Genomic DNA, 15836 nt, shown 5'->3' with positions numbered 1-15836 from the left:
CTTTTGTTGAATAAAAAAGAGCTTTTGTGCAAAACCTGGACGGCTTTTTGTACACTCGCTTGGAATTTGAAAATGGTCCACAATGATGCAGAACTTGAGAGGGACCCCTCTCTACCCAATAGGATACTTCCTCATGTGATAATTCTGACCACAAATCAACATCTGTTACAGTAGATCTATGTTTGGCATTATCTTTATCTGCATCTGGAACACTTTGGACTTGGCCTATCTTACTAGGTGTGAACTGCAAAATCTGACTATTTACATTATTTTTTGTGGCTCTTTAGGCTCTCCCTGTCCAGTAAGTGACTCTTGAATTAGTTCCATATTTTCAGTTTGAGCCAGCATCATGGCTGCTTCCTCATAATCAGCTTGCTGTTCCACATCCTGCTTCGCTGTTTCTCTTTCAGGGAGGTTTTTGTCTGGTTGCATGCTAGTAGTTGGCTCAGGCTGGATAGCTTCACTGTTGGCTCTTGTTGCTTCAATGAGTGGTTGATGCATGAAAGCAGTGATTGGTCTTAACTTCATTACCATAGCATTTTCAAGTCTCTGTCTCTTGTGCTCGCTAGCACCACTTTCAAATCTTTTACTCATGCTCAGATTAGAATCTAAAAATTAAAATTAATCTTCAACTGGATAAATACATGGATCAGAGGTCCATCAGTGGCTATTGGCACAAGGTATAGATGATTGCTGCTGAAGGTTTACAGAATTCAGTTTGGCACCTGCATATTTTTGGGCTTTTCCCCTCCCAGGACCCTTCTTAAGGCACAGGTAGCAGGCAGACCGGGGGAAACTCCGTGGTCAGAGCACCAGACTGGGGTTTTAAACAAAAAACAAAGATTTTATTGACTATTTACACGTAACAGGATTTTAAACACAAAAAGGCACTTTAAATCAAACACAGAAAAGAAAACACCACCGGGCACAAATAGAATAAGACAAAACACAGTTCCTCTGTTCCTGAACTGATCCCTAGACTTATTTCCCTTGGGATGAGGTTCAGTTACCAACCTGCAGCCTGGCCTCCTGCCTTCTACAGGTAGTTCTGGATCCCTCCGAGGATCCCTTCTCACTGCTGCCTTCCCTGATCCCCAAGGCCTCTCTCTGCCTGTGGGCAATCTGCAGCAAAAGCCTCCTGGCCTCTCTGAGGGTTGCAGGACGACCCCCCCCCCTCCCAGGCTAGCTGTGTCAGGGCTCGCCATTGCTGCCACTGGGCGGGGCGCCGGTCCTGACATCAGAGGGGTGCCAGGGATGCTGCAGGACCCTGCTCTGTGGAAGGAGGGGCGGTATACATCACCCAGACTCCCTCTCAGTCCACTCGCTGGCCTGCTCAACCTGGCCTGCTCAACCTGGCCTGCTCACCCCCTGCGCCCTCTGTCATCTCCTTCTCCCAGAACTCTCCTCCAAGCCTCTGCTGTCACACTGCTCCCCCCCCCCCACACACCATCACTGCTTACTCACATCCACCACCCCAGAGCTCTTCCCAGCCATCCTTTATAGGGCTTCCTTTCTCTGCCCCGCCCTTCTTCCAGCCTGGTTCTGGGCTGCCCCAAGCAGTTGCAGCTGGGGTAGCTGATCTGGCTCCACTGACCAGCACCAGCTGAGGCTTGTTCGCTGGCTGTCAAGCCTCCCTGACTCTGTTGATTGCCGAAGGCAGGTCCAGCTGCAACACCCCCCCCCCCCCCCGGGGCAGGCTGCCAGGCCTCTCTGGCTGAGCTGATTGCTGAAGGCAGGCCCAGCTGTGGCCCCTTGGCTGGCTGCCCAGCTCTTCCAGCAGAGTGCCTCCAGCAGCTCCACCTGGAGGGGCTTTGCTCTTGGCATCTCCTGAGCTAGGTTACTGTCCTCTGGCTGGGGCATGGCTCTGGGCTGTTGGGGCTGCTGCTCCTTCTTTTCAGGTAAGAGCTCTGTTTGGGTGACTGCTGGGTCCCTAATCCTGCTGTCCTGGCCCCCTTTTTCTGCTTTGCTGAGCCTCCTGTCTTCTCCCTGGGGGGTGGGACTAGCTGGCCTCCCCTTGCCCCCTCTAGCCTTCTGAGGCTTTGGAACCTCGCCTCCTCCCCCTCGCACAGGCAGGTTCTGGCTCTGTTTGCCAGCCAGAGCGGTTGAACTGCTGTCTCCTGGCTGCCCCCCGCCGCTGCCTCCCAGCAAGTCCGGGGGCTGGGCTGCTGACCCCGGACAAGCTGGAGCATTTATATCTTCTTACTCTGCCTCCTGGCTTTCCTGCACTTTTTGGCCATAGAGGCATCTGGGATTTGTAGGCCTACCCTGGAGTTTTGCCGAACTTCCCAGGGCGGGTGGCCATTTTAACTTAACTAAACAACCTAAATTAAAGCAAACACAAGATGGAGTCTATTCTGTCACATCCAACAAGCCAACCCTATAGCACAACATCATTTTCCATTCTAAACATTTTCAAAAGTTTATAAACTCCCAAAATTGCCAAAAGGATTCAAAATAATTTTCTCCAAGACATGTCCATTTAGGAGGCTTGAAAATGATGCAAAAACATAGGTTAATAATTAACTATAATTTCTCATCTAATAATTCCAGCAGCAGCAAACACCAGGCTCTCCCATCCAACTATCAATACTAGCCCTTTAAAAGAGCCAACTGCCAAAAAATGTTATATAAAATAAATATGTAGATTCTGCAATGGCTTTAGAACAATTTATCTATTATTAATGTATGAAGCAGTATTGTTTGGATTTATTGGCATGACAATTGACACCATCAATATTTCTTTTCATATCCAAGAAGTTCTGAGAAAGGGGTTGCAAGTGCATGTTGCAGGCAGGGCTCTGTGAAGTGTGAAAGATAGACTTCCCTGCCGGGAGGGGTGAGGCCAGTGCCAGTCACATGTGCTTGCCTTGCTCTGTTCAAGCCAAGGAGGAGGGAAGCAATGGAGGGGACTTGGGAGAGCTTGCTTGCCTGGTCTATCTGCCCTAGCTGGCCCCCCACTCGCACTCTCCCACTGATTAAAGTGCAGCACATACCACTACTGACCTGACCCTTGAGCTGGGGAAGGCTGTGCAGCTGGTTGTTGACTCTGGGCTGCTGGCTCTGGAGTCCTGGAGTCTGTACTCTGAATAGTGGCACCAGGGACCTAGAAGGGACAGGGCTTGTCAGTCCGACCCCTGCACAGTCTCATCAGGGCTGGCCTTAAGGCAATTGGAGCAATTTGGCCAAATTGGGCCCCGCAGGCTGCTCCTAAGGGGGCCCCCGCACCAGGGCAATCTAGATGGATTTTATTTATATCTCTAAGATTCTGCAGACTTTGGCTGTGAACTGGGCCACACAAAAAAAATTCAAGTCCTGGACCCATTCAAGTCTGGCTTCCGTCCTGGCCATGGGATGGAGATGGCCTTGGTTGCCCTCACAGATGACCTTTACAGGCACCTGGATCGAGGTGGGTCGGCACTGCTTGTGTTACTCGATCTCACAGCAGCGTTTGACACGGTCAACTATGATTTGTTGGCCAGCCGCCTCGCCGACGTAGGGATTAGGGGGACAGCCTTACAGTGGCTGGTCTCCTTTCTCCAGGATCGGGGACAGAGGGTGGCACTCAGGGGAGATCTATCACCCCATCACCCTTTGGTTTGTGGGGTTCCGCAAGGGGCGATACTCTCCCTGATGTTATTTAACATCTACATGCGCCCCCTCACCCAGTTGGCACGGAGGTTTGGGCTGGGCTGTCATCAATACGCGGATGACACCCAGCTTTTTCTGTTGATGGACGGCCGGCCAGACACGGCCCCAGACAATCTGGCCAGAGCTCTGGAGGCTGTGATGGCATAGTTGAAATAGAGCAGGCTGAAACTGAACCCAGTGAAGACAGAGGTCCTGCAGCTGGGACGGGGGCTGCCAGAAGTTGGGATCCAGCTCCCTGCCCTGGATAGGACACCACTGGCAACTTTGCCAGTGGTGAAGAGTCTGGGCGTGCACCTGGATGCCTCCCTGTCGATGGAGGCCCAGGTCACGGCGGTTGCCAAGTCTGCATTTTTCCATCTTCGTCAGATCAGGCAACTTTCCCCTACCTAATACCCCAGGACCTGGCTACAGTGACCCATGCAACAGTCACCTCCAGGCTAGATTACTGTAACTCACTCTATGCTGGGCTACCCCTGGGCCTGATCCAGAAACTACAACTGGTCCAGAATGTGGCAGCGCGGGTCCTGACTGGTATATCCTACCAGTCACATATCACACCTGTCCTGCGCCAGCTGCACTGGCTTCCGGTTGAATTCCAAATCAGGTTCAAGGTATTGGTTCTTACCTTTAAAGCCCTGAGTGGGTTGGGACTGGCATATCTTCGGGACCGCCTCTCCCTGTATGTTTCCTGGAGACCGCTTCGATCAGCGGATAAATGTTTACTGGTGGTCCCCAGCCCTAAGGAAGCCTGCCTCGCTTCAACCAGGGTCAGGGCCTTTTCAGTCCTGGCCCCAGCCTGGTGGAACGCTCTGTCAATGGAGACCCGGGCCCAGAGGGACATATTATCATTCCACCGGGCCTGTAAGACAGAGCTGTTCTGCCAGGCATTCGGTGGTTGAAGGGGGCGGTGCCATGTCGGCCTCCCACCTTTGGGGTGGGGGGATTCTCCCCACCATTGCACTTCATTAATTTATTTCATTATTGTTTTGTATGTTGATTTTAGCATTGTTGTTTTCTTGTTTTTATTGATTTTAACTTGTTCACCACCCAGAGCCCCTGAGGATGGGCAGTATATAAATTGAAATATAAAATTAAAAAAACATAAATATAAAGATGGGCCCCAAAGTTTCAAATTGGGCCCCACTGGCTGGCCCTGAGTCTCATAGTTGCTGGGCCCGAGTTGCCGGCCCCTGCCCTCGCATGAAGTCTTGGGTTTGCAATTTTGGGAGAGGGGAGACTGCCCGCTTGGGGGGGGGGGCAGGGCTGTGGAGGCCCCCTAGATTTAGAGGCCCTAGGCTTCAGCCTACTTAGCCTATACATAAATCCGGCACTGGGAATCAGGAATAGTGCATGTGATCAATGGTATGAACAGTTCATAAAGTAAAGCTCTCCTTGCAGCCTGGCACTGCTCTCAATGTTTTTTTCTGATTTAATGTTTTTTCTGATTTGGCAAATTTGTTCTACTATAGTTGTAGATTTCTTGTCTAAGTGAAGAAGAAACATTCCTTATGCAGCTTGCCTTATCAATTTGATTATTTGGAGAGATTCTGTCCCAGCTGTTTGCTGTACACACTCAATGATTAGTCTGCCTTTCCATTTTCTCTTTCAGTTCTTCATGTTTATTTTGCTAATCTTCCTGGCAGAACTCTCAGCTGCAATCCTGGCTTTTATCTTTAGAGAAAATGTAAGTATTACGATGTTGACATGATTAGAAGCTCTGTAGCATCCTACAGATTTTGGTTCAGATATATTTTTAAGTTGTAGTTTATATGTTCATGTTACTTCTCTTGGCCTGAGGAATTTGCAGCAACCCACTGAATGTAAACAGACCCAAGTTGTGTCAAGTAGATGGTTATGTATAGGAGAGATAACGTAACTACTAAATGTTTTCAGAGTTAAAAGCTTTATGAAGACAGACAGTTTTTCTTTTACAAAAAAGGGAAAATTCATCCACATTCAAATTCACAGATCAGGAACAAAATTAAAAATTACTGGAGAGATGTATTGATTTCTTTATAACCTTTGCACTCTACTTTTCAAAAAAAAGAAATAGTACCTGAACTGACTTACAAAGAAACATATTCTTTAAGAAACATACAATTTAAAATAAACATGGCAGCAGGAAACATTTTTCTAAACAACAAAGAGTTAATTTAAAAAAAAAAACACTTGAATTGCAGACTCAGAGCAGGTTAAAACACTCAGGGCCAAACTACACATGACGAATGACACTTGAACAGCAAGTGTATTTCTCCCTGTTCACTTGCCCTCCACTCAATCCACTTGCCGTTCAAGTGTCATTCGTCATGTGTAGCTTGGCCCTCAGTGTGTAAGGAAATAAAAGTGTATTGCAAATGCTTGTGTGGTTCGAAGTGCTAGTATGAAGAATCTATAATATATATCTTGCTTCATAGATCTGTCACACACATCTCTCCTCAGCATCTTCAGAGCTTTAAAGTGTAATGAGCTCTGATAGGACAACATGTCTGGATAAAAATTGTTGCATATTCCAAGAGGACATGTACATTTCTCTGGTCCCAGTCTGATAAACAGGAAGTATTTGAGGTTTTCCACTCCTTGATATTTTTCAGAATTATTCAAATTCACTTATAGTTCTATCTACAGTGAAAAATAAAGCTTTGAAAAGGTAATAGAATATTTTTCAGCAGAATTTTTTTTAAGAGTAAATGGGTCAAGGGGGAGTACTTAAAAAAGAAAAACAGAAAGCAGACAATCCTTCCCTAAGGATTGACTAGTTTCTGCTTTCCACAGTGTAACAACCATATTTATTTGCTGGCAGTCCAGTCCAGAAAGTTACAGCATCAAGGGGAGGAGCTGGAAGCTGGAAATCAGAAGTGCACCTGAAGCACAGCTAATAACCACATTGCAACAAAATAGCAACATTTAATACAGGAATATTAATCTGCTTCATCCTGCTAGTAGCATATGCCTTTCTCAAAGACTGAACCATGCAAATATGAGGGTACATAGATAGCATATAAGATTTTAATTGACACCTGCATTCCTAAACAGAGTCACACCATTTACTTCAGTAGAAAAGAGCAAGAGTAGCACCTACAAGACTAACAAAATTTGTGGTAGGGCATTTGCTTTCATGAGTTACCGTCTACTAACTGAGGAAGTGAGCTGTGACTCATGAAAGCAAATGCCCTACCACAAATTTTGTTAGTCTTGTAGGTGCTACTTGGACTCTTGCTCTTTTCTACTGCTACAGATAGATCAACATGGCTACACAATCTTGATCTATCTCCATTGAATTCAATGGGTTCAGAAGGCTATAACTCTGCTTGGGATTGCACTACAAACCAGTATGTTCAAATTGTACATGTAAATAGATTATATGACTGATATGTTATGCTGTTCTTATTGTATTAAATATTTTTGTTACAAAATTGTTCTTAGCCATGTTTCATGTGCACTTCTTGTTTTGACTCAGTCCTGAGAGCTACCTGTTAAAGTGGTCAGGTGATTCTTTTTGTGAATCCCATGGTTGAGGGGGACAAAAATGAGAAGAAACTCATCACTGAACATTTGTTGTAACTTAATTCACTGTCACAAGCAAAAGACTGAAATTCATGTCCACATCTTCCATGGCCTATGCAAGCTAGCATGTCCTTGCATGGCCTCTCTTGCCTTTCTCTATTGTCCATTGTATCATTTCTAGTGGTTTGGGTTTCCTTCTATTTTATTTAGCTTGGTTGTATATTTTGCCTTGTATTTATTTTGACAGTTCCTGTCATTAATCTACATCTTTAGTTTTTTGCATTCTGTATGTATTCTAAAAATAAGCAAAGGATGGCAGAAAAGCAAAGGAGCTACTCAAAGGGCCAGGAAGAGAACTTCACTAGAGAAGCAGCAGTTTGGGCCCAGGCTAAACTGATGGCATGTAAACAGAAGGTCTGCTCTTAATTCAGTAATATTTTTAGAAGTTGACAATTAGTTATAAAGGTGCTATTGCAAACTCCTAGAGCAGATAGCATACATTTGTGTAGTGAGTTTTGCAGTGTAAGTTTCCCAGAGGCATCAAGCAGCCATTGGAGATCCAGCATGGTGTACTGGTTAAGAGTGTGGGACTCTAATCTGGAGAACCGGGTTTGATTCCCCACTCCTCCACTTGAAGCCAGCTGGGTGACCTTGGGTCAGTCACCGCTTCTAGGAGGTCTCTCAGCCCCACCCACCTCACAGGGTGTTTGCTATTGTAGGGTTAATAATGGCATACTTTGTAAACAGCTCTGAGTGGGTGTTAAGTCATCCTGAAGGGCGGTATATAAATTTTTATTATTATTATTAACTTAATGATGGACTGAACGGACCTTTACAGTGTCAGGTCTACTCAGAATTCTACTTTAATAGTAGAATTCTAGTTTAATAATGTAATTTAATGTAAGGAACTGGGATCGAAGAGATGAATCAGTAAAGAGGTAGGGAGTACAGACTTTATTACTATGTGCTGTCTTTTGCTGTATGTATGATCCTACTGGGTAATTTCTATGTTGTGTAATATGTCAGTCTTAGAATTGTTTATGTTCTGTTCAGCATTTCTTCAATTCTGTATTGGATTTCTGCTGGTTTTACATTTTTGCAAATTTGAATTTATATACCCTATTACATTGTTCATTGAAACATCTTTGAAATTGACTGTACAGACTCACACTATCCATCTGCCTTGAGTCTCAGTGAGAAAGGCAGACAATAAATTACATAAATAAAATAAATTTACTTGGGATTATATTGGAAATAAATTGATTTCCTGGTCGGAACAAGAGAACTTTTTATTATCTGTCGGCCAGGCTACAAGTGATGAATGACACAGGTTGGACACTTGTCAGCTTCCCTCAAGTTTTGATGGGAAATGTAGGCAGCTTGGTGGAATGTTGGACAAGTGACAGTTGAAAAGTTCATTGGGCAGCAGTCAGAGAGCCAAGCTGTAAAACCAGGATGCCTACATTTCCCATCAAAACTTGAGGGAAGCTGACAAGTGTCCAACCTGTATCATTTGTCACTTGTAGCTTGGCCCTGTATCCTCCCCCAAGTCATAATCATAGCTACCTTATCCAAACAAAATTTTATATATGGGCCTACAAAGTAGCATAAACTTCACTTTATAGGTGTGGTCTCATCTTACTATATAATTGTGTAAGCGTATTTCAGACAACTCAGTTTATACCCTGGTGCACCACCAGAGGGCGCTGCCACAGAGGAAAACCTAGGCAAGGCACCATGCCCCTCCTGAAAACATGCCAAAATGGGAACCCCAGGCCGGGATCAAGATGGGAGCAGGTGGCAATGCCCTCCCCTGCCTTTATCCAGCCGGTATTAGGAGTGAGGTAGGTGGCAATGCCCACCACCCAACTTAAGTCAGCTGATATTAGGAGTGGAGGAGGTGGCAATGGCCACCCCTTGCCTTCATGCAGCTGGTATTAGGAGCAGAGCAGGTGGCAATGGCCACCCCCACCTTAACAACTGGTATTAGGAGCAGAGAAGGTGGCAATGGCCTCTCATCGCCTTAACCCAGCTGGTATTAGGAGCAGAGCAGGTGGCAATGCCCACTGCTTGCCTTAAACCAGTTGGTATTAGGAGTGGAGCAGGTGGCAATTCCCTCTCCCCACCTTAACCCAGCTGGTATTAGGAGCGGAGAAGGTGGCAATGCCTAACCCCTGCCTTAACCCAGCTGGTATCAGCAGCGGAGCAGTTGGCAATGCCCACACCCCGCCTTAACCCAGCTGAGCGGGTGGCAATGCACCCCCCCCCACCTTAACACAGCTGGTAATAGGAGCAGAGCAGGTGGCAATACCCACCCCTTGCCTTAACCCAGTTGGTATTAGGATCAGAGCAGGTGGCAATGCCCACCCCCATTCAGCCAGCTGGGATCAGGAGTGCAGCAAGTGGCAATGCCCACCCCCGCCTTAACCTGGCTGGTTTTAAGCACAAAGCATGTGGCAATGCACACCCCCCTTTGAACCAGTTGGGATCAGGAGTGGAGCAGTTGGCAATGCCCGCCCCCACCTTAACTCAGCTGGCAATAGAAGCAGAACAGATGGCAATGCCCACCCCCCGTCTTAACCTAGCAGGTATTAGGAGTGGAATGGGTGGAAATGCCCACCCCTTGCCTTCACCCAGCTGGTATTAGGAGTGGAGAAGGTGGCAATGCCCCCCTCACACCTTAACCCAGCTGGGATCAGGAGCAGAGCAGGTGGCAATGCACACCCCCACCTTAACACAGCTGGTATTAGGATCAGAGCAGGTGGCAATGCCCACCCCTGCCTTAACCTGGCTGGTATTGGGCGCAAAGCACGTGGCAATGCACGCCCCCCCTTTGAACCAGTTGGGATCAGGAGCAGAACAGGTGACAATACCCACCCCCCTTCACCCAGCTGGGAACAGGAGCAGATCAGATGGCAATGCCTGCCCTCCTTCACCCAACTGGGATCAGGAGTAGAGCAGGTGACAATGCCCCCCTGCCTTAATCCAGCTGGTATTAGGAGTGGAGCAGTGGCAATGCCCTCCCCTGCCTTAACCCAGCTGGTATTAGTGGCAGAGCAGGTGGCAATGCCCACCCCCACCATCACCCATTTGGGATGCGGAGTGGAGCAGGTGGCAATGCCCACCTCGCACCTTCACCTGGCTGGGATCAGGCACAGAGCAGGAGGCAATGCCCTTCTTCCCTTCACCCAGCCAGGATAAGGAGCAGAGCTGGTGGCAATGCCTGCCCTCTTCAACCTACCAGAATAAGCCACTGAGCAGGCGGCAATGCCCACCCTGTCTTCACCCTGCCGGAGTCAGAAGCCAAGCATGCAGCAATGCCTGCCTCCCCTTCAACCTGCCAGAATCAGGAGCAGAGCAGGTGGCAATGCCCATACCCCCTTCACCCAGCTGGGGTCAGGAGCAGAGCAGGTAGTAAAGCCTGCAGCCCTCCTTCACTTGTCAGAATCAAGCACGGAGCAGGAGGCAATGCCTGTTCCCCCCTTCACCCCACGGGGAGCAGGTGGCAATGCCCACTCCCCTTCATCCAGCTGGGATCAAGCTCGGAGCAGGTGGCAATGCCCACCACCCCTTCACATGGCCGAGATCAGACAGATCAGGCATGGAGCAGATTACCATGCCCACCCCCCTCTTTCACCAGCTGGAATCAGTGATGGAGAAGAAACAAATGCCAGCCTGCCAGCCCTCTCCTTTCTAGAGCCCGTTGTATTCCCCCCCCCCCCCACAATGGGCTTTGTTGCTAGTTGTATATAATGTGCCAGAGAAGAATTAGATTTACAATTTCTAATACATCTGATTATTTCAAACTGGAACAATTAATATTTTGAGTGAAGTAATTATTAACTTTGGTGGCTGATAACATCATAGAGGTCTACTGGCAATGCAAGCATTTTTCCAGACCACTAGTTTGTGTATGTTATATTATTTTGCTTTGAGTCCAGTTTTGGTGACTAACATCTCAATCCTGAGGGGGTGGGAAAGCACCCGGGAAGCCAACTTGGAATTACAACGACGTATTCTGGACTTATGCCATAGTTACCCCATGCATGATGGCACAGCAACCTGGTGTCACTTGGCATAACCAGGGGTCATTTAGTAGAAAAAGAGATGGAGGAACTCATTAGCATAACTCATTAACATAACTCATCAGCATATGCCACGCCCCCTGACAGCACCAGAAATGTGTCATTAGCATAACTGATTTGCATATGCCACATCCCCTGACATCACCTATCCTGGCTGTTTTGGACTCAATCCTGGCCATTCAGGACCGAAATTGGGCCCAAAATGGCAAAAAGGGGCTGAAAATGGCTGAAAAGGGGCCCTAAATGGTCAGGATCGGGCTGCTGCTGAACAGGAGAGTGATCCACCACCCGTCAGAGGCCCTATCCGGACTGTTTCGGCCCCAACCCAGGATGAAACAGGCCCAAAATGGCTGAGAGTCAGGTGGGCGGGACCCCCTGACATGCGACCTCTTTGGGGAACTGCTGGAACTGCATTCCTGTGCGTTCCCTCTCAAAATAAGCCCTGGGCATAACCAGTACATAAATCCTTGTGTTGGTGAACCTGAGAGCGGGGCATGAGTTAGTCCATTTTCTAAGCCATTCTGAGCATGGGAACAGCCTCCGCAGTGGTGGAAAGTTACACTACAAAAAATGAAAGTGTAGCTCATAGGCATCCCCATGGCACCAGGGATCCCCCCAGGGCTTCTCCCTGGCTAGGTGCCTTGATACAGGTTCTATGGCCATGGGGACATGTTTCCCCGGCTACCTGCTCTATGGCAGGGAGAGGTGGGAGTGTTGTCGGAAAGTAGGGATTGCAGCCCATGCATACTCGTGAGCCTGTGATGAGGGTGGTATGACCACTGGGGGAAGGGTTGTTGGGAATGGTGGAGTGTGCGCTTTCTGCTGTGGCCTTGCCGCACCTTGATGGGCTCGGTTGCCAGCATAGCTTTCCCACAAAGGTCCTCAGGGAGCGGATGAGCAGCACTGCAGGCGCCGGCAGCGTGGCAGGCCTCAGGATTGTGCTGTAAATGGCTTTGGTCATCTTAGTTAATAAACTGCATTTGTGGATGTACTGGGGGAGGGGTGCGTCCCTCTGTGTTCTTGTGGACTTCTAAGTGGTTTTTAATACTATGAGTTATGGTATATGTCTGATCTGACTCTCTAAAGTGGTATTGGGAAGTATCATGTTACAGTGGCTCCAACCTTAGAGTCCAGAAGACTTCTGCTCCACCTCTTGGCATTTGTCTTCTAGGCTTCCAGTAGATACCATTCTCTTTCCTCTGCTGCTTAATATCTACACATAAATGCTGGAGGGAGCATTACGAAGGTTGGGGGTATCACAAGAATGTAAACGACACTCAACTTTTCTTCTCATTTTCATTGTATTCTAAGGAGTAAAGAAAGATCTGGAGATTTGACTGACTTGAGAAGTTGGTCCAGGATGGGGTTGTACTCTCTATGAATTACGAGGTTTATTCCTGGGTGTGCTTTTGAACCTGAGATTTTTTTTGTCTTGTTTGGTTAAAAAGTGCCTTTTACCAATTGAGATTGATACAGCAACTGCAACCCCCCTGCAGAACTCTGAATTGGCCACAGTTATACTGGCTAGACTGAACTATGTTAATATGTGCTCTCCACGGAGCTATCTCTGAAAACTTCCCTCCTCAAGTAAGGCTAGTGAAAAATTACTCCTTTCTGACAAACATTTAGGATTAATTGATTGTATTGTATTGTAGATATTTTATTCTGTTTTTAATTCTAGTTTTTAATTATGACTGTACTTTTAATGTTTTTGGTAGCTGCTAACAGTCCTTTTTTGTATTCAAATTCAAGGAAGACGAAAAAGTAGTTGAAGTGCTATGAATATACAATTAAGCAATCCTTGGAAAGTATATCTAAGGTTTATTAAGTTTCTTCAGTACTGACACTGAGAGAGAAAAAATCAAGATTCTTCGTATTCAGTCTGATAATAGACTTCAGGACCATTGCAAAAGCATACTAAAGTTTCTCAGTGTCTGCCAAGTATGGATGCTAGGTGGAGGAAATTAGGCCCCAGGATGTACATTGAATCTTGGATGAGGTCTATGTTATGGTTACCTAATGTGAAATAAAGTAGTTCTTTAGCATGATATATTTTTAATATCACAACATACAGTCCATATAAAATTATTGTTAAATGAGAGATTCTCTAATGTGATACATATTTAATACTGCACAGAAGGCCCATATACAATACTCCATTAGATAATACTTTTTGTGGTGTCTCTAATGTAATTATTAAAATATATTACATTTTGGTGTAGTGGGTAAGAGCGTGGGACTTTAATCTGGAGAACCAGGTTTGATTCCTCACTCCTGCACTTGAAGCCAGCTGGGTGACCTTGGGTCAGTCACAGCTTCTAGGAGCTCTCTCAGCCCCACCCACCTCACAGGGTGTTTGTTGTGGGGATAATAATGACATACTTTGTAAACCACTCTGAGTGGGTGTTAAGTCATCCTGAAGGGCGGTAGATAAATCGAATGTTGTTGTTGTTATACATTACAGAATCTCCTTAATCACAGAGAGCCTTTCAGCGCACTTTTTTGATCCCTGAATCATAAAAAAATGTATCAAGATACCTAGTTTTTCTCCTGATGTCCATACTTCGCAGATGCTTGTGAACCTTACTAAAGCCTTTAGTGTGTTTTTCAAGGGATCCTAGAAGCAGAGATGTATAACACTTTTTTTAAAAAAGCAACCTCCAAAGTCCATGGTCTCCATGGGCACAGGGATCGGAGGAAAAGAGTAGGTTAGATAGAGCCCTCTTTTCCAGTCACTTTACTACAGCCCCCATCCCACATGGCTTTGGTCCATGAAGGCCCCATAATCCCATGCATAGCCTTTTTTGGTGCTCATAGGGGAACCCTCTTCCCTTTTCAACTTTGATGGAGTGTGCTTGTATGCCATTGCTTGTTTATTGCTTTCTCAATATCCTCTGAAAATAATGGTTATTAATAACTCTTTACTCAATAACATTTTTATTTACCTTTCTATTGTCTATTTGAGTGGTTTGATCTATGCAGACTTACAGTGAAATCCTAAGCAGAGTTACTCCAGTCTTAACCCATTGATTTCAATGGGCTTAGACTGGATTAACTCTTCTTAGGATTTCACTGTTAAAGAGCTATTGTAATTGGTTTAGTTGAGAAACTAAAATAATAGGAATGTTTCAGTTTCCAAGTAAAGGCAATTTTTGAACCTTTTCAGCACTGCTTCAAACATGGTGTTTCCCTGCTGGGCGGTGGGGGAGCAAGTAGAGATTGTACACTATCATGTGTAAATATTATTGCTTTGTATGTTTTGAACATTTTGGGAAGCAGTTGCCCAATATCAACACATATGCAAACAGAGAAATAGAGATGTGTCTGGCTTTGTGACATGATAGTGGACATTTATATGTGAAGCACTTCTCAGAAAATCTCTTGGTGATGAGAACGTGCAGTAAACACCTCTATCTTCCTTTTCTGCCATGATATGCCATGGATCTTTTTGTAGAAAATAAGATCATATGGGTTTGCAAACTTCACACATCCATATTTTGCATATGTACCATTTGTGTAATCTGAACTCAGTAGATACATGCATTTATATTTGCTTGTTCTTAGTCCTGTGGCTTGTGGTTGTTACAGTGAATTTCAGTCTGTAATTGAGTCACCTGAGCCCATGAACCAAGAGCATATTTTGCTTGTGGAAAAAGCTGGATGTATATTCACGCATTTGTCTGAACCAAAGTTCGGCATGGATCAGGCTGGTTGGTGGTTCATGAACCGGTGGTTTGTCAGAGCCCATTTTTGACGAACCTCCATGAACTTTAGGCTGGTTCATTTGGTTCTTTTTTTGGGTTAATCACTGCAGATAGCCTGTCACCGATCAATCAGTTTCCTAGGCAACAGGGGATGGGCTTTCTGCAGACCTTCTGCTGATCCGGAAGTGACATTTTCACAAACCAGATGAACTGGTTCACGAACCAAGGCAGGTCCGTGAAAGTTCGTGGTTTGTGAAATGTGATGAACCATGAACTGCATGGTTCATTTATTTCCCGGTTCGTGCCCATCGCTAGTCTGTGAGTGAGAAACTGGCTAGTGCAGGCTCAACTCTCAACATCAGTGAAAAAACATGGGACTGCATGAAAGGTGGTGTGCTCAATTCTGAGCACTCTAATAACAAAATGTCAGTGATTAAGAACAGGTTGTTAAAGTGCTGATGGAATACAAATATTAATTAACCAAATTGCCAGGCTCCGGCGTGAGGGTGTTGGAGCCTGGGAAAGGCTTCTCCTTCAGATTGGCCGTTGGCTCAGGTGGGCTGCTGGGCAGGCCTCAGAAATGGGAGAGGGGCTTTTACAGCAAGCACCCTTGCACCCTCTCTCCCCCAATTAAGGTTGCCAGTCCCCTGCGGGGGTGGAGGATCCCCCGCTCCCATTCTCCACCCTTGCTTACTTGGCTGATGGGGGAGGCACGGACCTCTTGCGGGTGCGCTCCCAGGTGACACAGCTTGCTTGTGGATGGTGTGGGCGCTTCTGCAGGCCCAATCTGTCCCGAATCGGGCCACTGCAGAGCACAGGAGTGCTTGTGTGCTCCGCAGTAACCCAATCTAGGCCAAATCATCCCACCTTTATAGGGGCTGCCTCTGGAGGCTTT

At 46.4% G+C, this 15836-nt stretch overlaps 1 protein-coding gene across 2 annotated transcripts in view; it reads left to right on the top strand.

Annotated features, from left to right (window-relative positions):
* Nucleotides 1-15836, top strand: part of TSPAN18 (tetraspanin 18) — a 271285-nt gene that overhangs the window by 232578 nt on the left and 22871 nt on the right. For both annotated transcript variants that reach the window (XM_054972549.1, XM_054972550.1), the window contains one exon: nt 5258-5332. In XM_054972549.1, coding sequence (XP_054828524.1) covers nt 5258-5332 — 75 coding nt within the window. The remainder of the gene's footprint in view (nt 1-5257; nt 5333-15836) is intronic.

This window comes from Eublepharis macularius, chromosome 2 (genome assembly GCF_028583425.1).
Source record: "Eublepharis macularius isolate TG4126 chromosome 2, MPM_Emac_v1.0, whole genome shotgun sequence".
NCBI lineage: Eukaryota > Metazoa > Chordata > Lepidosauria > Squamata > Eublepharidae > Eublepharis > Eublepharis macularius.
The sequence above is the reverse complement of the archived record's forward strand: the minus strand, read 5'-3'. Positions and strand labels throughout refer to the sequence as shown.